At 30.8% G+C, this 6,981-nt stretch overlaps 1 protein-coding gene across 1 annotated transcript; it reads left to right on the top strand.

Annotated features, from left to right (window-relative positions):
- Nucleotides 1–701: 701 nt before the first annotated feature.
- Nucleotides 702–2,206, top strand: LOC133292367 (transcription factor MYB4-like). The gene is made up of 3 exons (XM_061490773.1): nt 702–956; nt 1,075–1,204; nt 1,729–2,206. Exons 1-3 carry the CDS (start codon nt 824–826, stop codon nt 2,204–2,206), a joined length of 741 nt encoding a protein of 246 aa, XP_061346757.1. The 5' UTR covers nt 702–823.
- The last annotated feature ends 4,775 nt before the right edge of the window (nt 2,207–6,981 follow it).

Genomic DNA, 6,981 nt, shown 5'->3' with positions numbered 1-6,981 from the left:
ATAATATATTAAAAATAATTAATTAATTTTTTCTATAGTTGCTTTAGATAAATTATTTGTGCCATACGATTTCAACTATATTTTATTAGTAAGATAAAATAATAATAATAATAATGTTTTTTTTTCTCTTCAGATATTATCAGCTAAAATGAAGAAGAAGAAAAATAATTTTACTAAAATAATTATGTCTTATTAATAAAATATAATTAAAATCGTGCGACGTTGAGAAGGTTATTTATAATAACTTAAAGAATTTTTATTTTCCTAAAAATAATATGTAAATCTATTGGCAGTTGAACTGTTCTTCTTGTTGATGTGACTTAATTATGACGTATCGAAGCAAAATATAAAAAATGCTTTATTCTGACTTAGAAATAATGACCAATGACCAAGGTTAGTTACATTGAATTTTCCTAAGCAACTGGGATTCAACAACGTCAATTTATATATTTTAATTTATACTTTTTCTTTATAGAAAAAGGAATGCAAAGAATTTTTTTCAATAAAAGGAAATGAGTGTAGCAAATACACTGTCCGAATAACATACATATTGGATTTTAGAATGTCCTAATTTCAAATAATTATATATCTGAAACACGTTATGGGCCGTGTAACACGTTTAGTTGTGAACGCATGTAATATATGAAGTCTAAGATTCAAGGTTTTATAGTCTGAAAAGCAAAGAAATTAGTAGACCCTAGTCTCTGTCTCCCCCAGTCACTCCCTATAATTTCTCTGTCGATCAGTTTAAACACAAACGTACACACTCACGGAATGACTCAATAGAGATACAAAGTCACAGAAAAACAAGCTAATTGTAGAGATGGTGAGAGCCCCTAATTGTGACAAAAGTGGACTGAGGAAAGGCGCGTGGACACCTGAGGAAGACAGGAAGTTGATTGCTTATGTTACTAGGTATGGCCACTGGAATTGGAGGCAACTTCCCAAGTTCGCAGGTAGTTGAAAAATAACAGAAATTATACTTTCCATCTACGGGGTGTTTTCCCCCCTTAATTTCAGCCATGTTGGAAATTGGAATTGAAAATACTCGAACCATGAGAGGTTGGTTTTCAGGTCTTGCAAGGTGTGGGAAGAGTTGCAGGTTGAGGTGGATGAACTATCTAAGGCCCCACATCAAAAGAGGGGACTATAGTCAAGAAGAAGATGAAACTATTATCAGACTTCATGAGAAGCTGGGCAATAGGTATGCATGTCACCCATACTTATAATTATTTCTTCTTCTTGAGTTTGCACAATTCAATGCTCCTCTCGAATTCAACTCAAAAGCTATTAGTTGAAGTTTTTTTATATTATATTTTTCGAACACATTTTCTTATACAAGAGTCCATTAAATTTTACGAGTGAATAATGCACAAAAATTTTCTTTCGACGCAAAACGCATATTGTAATTGTCGTGAATTCCAAGACAGCATCATACCACAATCAAATTTGTGACCATAATTTAAAATCAAAACAAAAGAATGAAAAGGGTTGTTTGTAGTCTATATTTAGACGTGAATAAATGCTTTCTTGTTAACAGTTGTACGTAGTCCATCTCTTTCTTCATAAATAGATGGAGCCCTATCAAAATATTGTTAAATTATATAAAGAGGGACATACAAAATTTTCACATTATTGTCATCTCAAACTTTAACGACAAAGATAAAGATGCACTTAATACAAATTATTGTGTGGTGTGGTGTGGTTGAGCTTCGCTTTGTTATGCAGATGGTCCGTGATTGCATCTCATTTGCCAGGGAGAACGGATAACGAGATAAAGAATCACTGGCACACAACCCTGAAGAAGCGTTTTGAACCCAAGTCAACCAAAGTCTCTAACTCAAAGAATCACTCCCCAATGGAAGACAAGCAACTACAGAGAGAGTCAGAGAACAGTGGTGGTTCCGATACCTGTCCATATTCTCCAAAGCCATCGTCTAGCGAATTCTCCTGCATAACAGGAGATACTGTAGCTGACAAAAATCACGAAAATCTTATTCTAGAAGATGACCTTTCTTTTCTGGATGCATATATAGAGCCCGTGAGTGCAAATTTCTGGACAGAGCCGTATATGACTGACATTTCCTATGTCCCTCCTACCGAAGCAGCTGCGCCCTTGGGTTGTGAACTTGAATACTTTAGTTCTATGTGCGATGTAGAATTTTGGAGCCAGAATAGTTTGTATCACGAGGGCTTATTCTATTGAGAATTCTAGCCAGACACTACGCTTGGCCTATATCCTTCTAAAATGCTTGTTATAAGCATGTCGGTAGCAGTATTCGATACCTTACCATGTTTTTCCACCCATGTAGTCCTTATGTAAATTGATGCGATTCTGTACTTTCAATTCTAAGGGTGATACGATGTTACAATATTTCATGGCCTCAGTTAGCGCGCAAACTTTGGTATTATATTTCTAATAATATCCAGGCCAGCAATTGGCATCCCTAGTTTCCTCATAAAACCGCTCTTTTTAACATCACAAAAATGTTGGAGGTACGAGTTCTAGAGAGAAGGGTTTGGGGGCAGTATTGGGGCTTGAAGTATTATATCAAGAGACGAATGTGTTATTTTCAGCCTAAGAAACCTAGACATAATGCAAGCTATTGGGCTCCAGTCCATATGAATTCAAATAATCATGTTTTCATCTATTGGGCTTGTATGTGAACATACTATTGGATTATATTATTAATATATTCAACAACTCTCCTCTTATGTTCACCATACAACATAATCCAATAGAGTGATCAATGTAATGTTCAAACAAATATGAATCATTCACATCCAGTCCAAGACAATTAATTCGGATCAATTAAAGAGTTTTAACGGCAAAATATTAAACTCAATCGTCATTTTCAATCTAAATAAATAAATCATCATTGTCATGAATATGTTCTGAGACCAACATACCTAAATAAATATTTAACCTCATCCAAATCCCAACATCCAAGATAAGTCTCAAAATTAGTTCATAATAAACAATGTTCATAAAATAAAGATAGCAAAATATAAGTCTCAAATAATCTCAAACAAATGGACTTCATCAAAATGGGCAATAACGGGTGAACTGTCAAGTCCCCACATACTCTAAATGATATATTCATTTATCAATGAGGTGATCTTAGTCAAGATCTCTCTCATTAAGCTCTCATCCATCTCTGTCATCCTCTGTAGAATATCAAATATGAATTTCATATTATTATGAATTCAATTGGTTGAATAATCTACCAAAGATGTCTAGTTCTACTAAAAGAACTTAGCATCATATCATCAGGGCAAAGAAGAACATATATTAATATTATAAAGCATCGTAATATTGTGTTCATAAGCATCAAGCCAGTTTCATAAATTATGAATAAGGCCTAAACAGTTTGTTTGGCAAAGTGCCATCAACTTAAGTTTATTTGTAATAGAATAACCATTGTCTAGTTTCAATGAACATGACCAATAGTCAAGTCATTTACAATAATCTAGTCATGTGATGTCAAGTTTCAATTAAGAACAAGACCCATAGGCTTCTTATGCAAACAACTATTTCAAAATCTCAATTTAGAATGTCACGATTACTAATTCCTCAAAGTCAAATAATCTAATATCAAGTTTGGAATGAGATTATTTAACCAAAAAGATGGTCCAACCTGGTTAGATTGTATCATCAAGTTTGGAATGAAACAAGTTTTCCAGATAGAATCTTTGAATTAAGTTCAAGTTATGTTCATCAAATTTGAAATGAGACAACTTACCGTTTTCAAATTAATCAGCAATCATGAACATCAATGAAACATATAAAGTGTGCTTATCATTTTTTGGCCAACAAAAGAAAGATTCGATAATTCAAAACTCACAATTAAAAGGTAAGTAAATGGTAATTAAGACTTGTCTACATAGTCTTTAAGTACAAAAACCATGTCTTTCAATGGCCATTGCAAAATCTTATTATAAATTGGGTGATGCTATTTGTATATTGTTATAACATAAAAAATGATAAAAGAAAAACCACACTTTTTAATATTTAATTATTATTTTCTTATATAAATAAGTATAAACAATAAATATAAAAAAAGGAAAAAGTTCAAAAAAAACCCAGTGGTTTTGCTTCGAATCACTTTTATCTCTATATAATTTTTACTCACTTAACCACTATGATTTTTTTTCCATTTAAATCCATCTTAACACCATTAGAACAAAACTAATCTACTTATTTTACCCTTATTAGAATAAGAGAATTGGACTATGGAAGAAAAAATAAAATAAAAGAAGAAATAAGACAAATATGTTGAAAACTTACAATACTTATAGAAAAGACTAAAAATAAAAGGAAAAAGAACAAATATGTCTAAAACAACAAGAAGAAAATAGATTAAGGACAAAGAAAATAGAAGAAAAAATAAGATCAAATATGTTGAAAACTTACAATAGTAATAGAAAAGACTAAATTTTTTTTAAAAATGCAATTAGTCAAAACCAAAAAGAAGAAAATAGACTCAAGATAAAAAATAAATAGAAGAAAAAATAAGACCAAATATGTTTAAATAAAAAAGAAGAAAATAGATTGTGAAAAAAAATAGAAGAATAAATAAGACCAAATTAATGTGTTGAAAATTTGTAACATTGACAGAAAATACTAAAATAAAAATAAAAAATAGTCTAAATCAAAAAGAAGAAAGGAGACAAAAGACAAAAGACAAAAGACAAAAGACAAAAAAGAAATAGAAAAAAGAAAAAAAAATCACTGTTATAAATTTCTAACATATAGGGTTTTTTTTTTCTTATATTTTTTTCTCTTATGTCCTCAATGTATATTCTTCTTTTTAATTTATATATTTTTCTTCAACTTTTTTTTCACTTTTATAGTCTTTTATATCTTTGTGTTAAAATTCTAACACATTTGGTCTTATTTTTTCTTCTATGTCTTTTTTGTCTTCAATTTTTTTTTATAGAGACTATTTTTCAGTTTTGTTTACTTTTAGTCTTTTCTGTTACTGTTGTAAGTTTTCAACATATTTAGTCTTATTTTTTTTATTGTGTCTATTTTCTTTTTCTAAGAAGGGTAAAATAGCAGTTTAGTTTAATTTCAAATTGTGTTAAGTGATTAAAAAAAAGCTTAAGGTGGAAGTGATTCAGAGCAAAATCATAGGAGGATTTTTGAAAATTTCCTATAAAATAATGATGTGTGAAAATTATTTCCCATGTAAACCCTTTTCTTTTCCATTAAAATAGTAACCGCTTTGTAAAAATTATCACAGGGACTCAAAGTTTAGTCTATGCAATATTGATAAAAAAACCACCAGATAAGTAAAATCTGGTGGATAATATATAAAAAGAGAGAGTAAACTGTAGATTAAATGTTCTACAATAAAACCTTTGATTAATTTTTATCTCATTCAAGTGCCACCTGCTTTCTAAGCCAATTGAATGATTCAAGTAGGGAAACTCTCACTACAAAAAAATCGGTGTTTTGCCACGTTTAAAAACGTGGCTAAATTGCTTTTAAAATGTGGCTAATAAAAGCTACCACACTTTTTATGAATGTGGCTAATCATGGCATAACAATATTTTAGCCACATTTGTTGCTTTACTTGGCCACATTTTATTTGAGTGTGGTAGCATTCGTTTAGCTACGGTTATTGATTATGTTTAGCACGGTCTAAACGTGGCTATTTTAATAAAAAATTTTAAAAAAAATTACAGCCACATTGTGGCTACATTTTTTTAAAATTTTCCCTATTCCTCAATGAGATCATGGCTCCTATTATCACCCCGGCTGCTGCAAATGCCACCACTGAACAATCCAATATAGATAATCTGACCCACTAGAAGGCGACAAATTGACAGAAAGGAAAAAGCATACACACCAGGTTAAAAAAGGAAAATATTAAATAGGTTGCACAAATAATAAAATACATGCTTATTCTTTCAAACTAAATGATCTAAACTCATCTAACAAAAAAATGATCTAAACTCAAAGTATTACTGGTCAAAAACAGGTATTATATATTTGTTTATATAGTTGAGAAATTTGCTGCTAGATGCACCCCTCTAAAAGAAAAGAAAAAAAATGAATTGGTTGAAGAAACGACTAAACAGAAGGATATGACAAAAGATAAAACAGTATAACAGTCCTTACCACGACAAATGGAAGTGCCATGTGAAGGTATGATATCAATATGTCCATATGATCTGCATCTGAAACCTACAATTTAAAAGTTGTAAAACCATAACATAAAAACCTCTAAAGAATATAACTTAAGACAAAAATATAGTAATTAGTCTACAGACAGGATAAGGACTATAATTTTAGATCAACTTAAGAATATCTAGTAACTTATTTCAATCTGGGTTATTGTAAAAAATTCATACGCTTCAAACTTTTGATCTTGGACTTATAAGATAAAAGCACAAACACCAGTTGTGAATCAAAACCTTTACTTCATTACTACCTGATCTTGGAATTCAATGTTATGGCCACATGAGGGACAAGTTATGGTTTGAATTTCGGTTGGTTTTGCATCAATAACAACAGTGTTATTAGTTCTAGGAATAATAGTGGGCATGATATGTTCAATGCCCCTCCCCTCATCTTAGTCAATATTGCACCATGTCATCTCTTTGTGTTTCTACACCTATATATATATATCTCAAAATAGAACCTTCCTTCCTCCCCTCCCTACAATATCAAGCCCCTAATAATAAAACCAAAAAATAAAGAAAATAAAAAAACCTAAAGAATAACAGAGAAGAAAAGAAAAGAAAAAAGTTACAGCTAGTAGCCTGTTTCTTTTTGGAACACATAACTGAATACAGGGCTGAACATCTCCAGGATCCACTTCAACACGAAAATTATGTACCTGCACATCCACTCACACTAAATATGCAATTATCTAGTCAAGGTTGTTAATGAAGATTTTATATCTTGATCCCACCCGTAAGTTCAGTGACTTTAATTTAATAAAAGACAAATGCTCTTACTTTAGTATGGAA

The sequence above is a fragment of the Gastrolobium bilobum genome, unplaced genomic scaffold, assembly GCF_033153095.1.
Source record: "Gastrolobium bilobum isolate Gb01-03AN ecotype WA unplaced genomic scaffold, APGP_CSIRO_Gbil_v1 utg2134, whole genome shotgun sequence".
Taxonomy (NCBI): domain Eukaryota; kingdom Viridiplantae; phylum Streptophyta; class Magnoliopsida; order Fabales; family Fabaceae; genus Gastrolobium; species Gastrolobium bilobum.
Note: the sequence above shows the minus strand (reverse complement) of the source record. Positions and strands in the feature narration are given on the sequence as shown.

What these genes read in the sequence shown, in the direction of transcription:
- LOC133292367 (XM_061490773.1), top strand. Translation starts at nt 824, where the DNA reads ATGGTGAGAGCCCCTAATTGTGACAAAAGTGGACTGAGGAAAGGCGCG. An exon ending in GCAACTTCCCAAGTTCGCAG is followed by an intron (nt 957 to 1,074) that starts GTAGTTGAAAAA and finishes GTTGGTTTTCAG; the next exon opens with GTCTTGCAAGGTGTGGGAAG. An exon ending in CATGAGAAGCTGGGCAATAG is followed by an intron (nt 1,205 to 1,728) that starts GTATGCATGTCA and finishes TTTGTTATGCAG; the next exon opens with ATGGTCCGTGATTGCATCTC.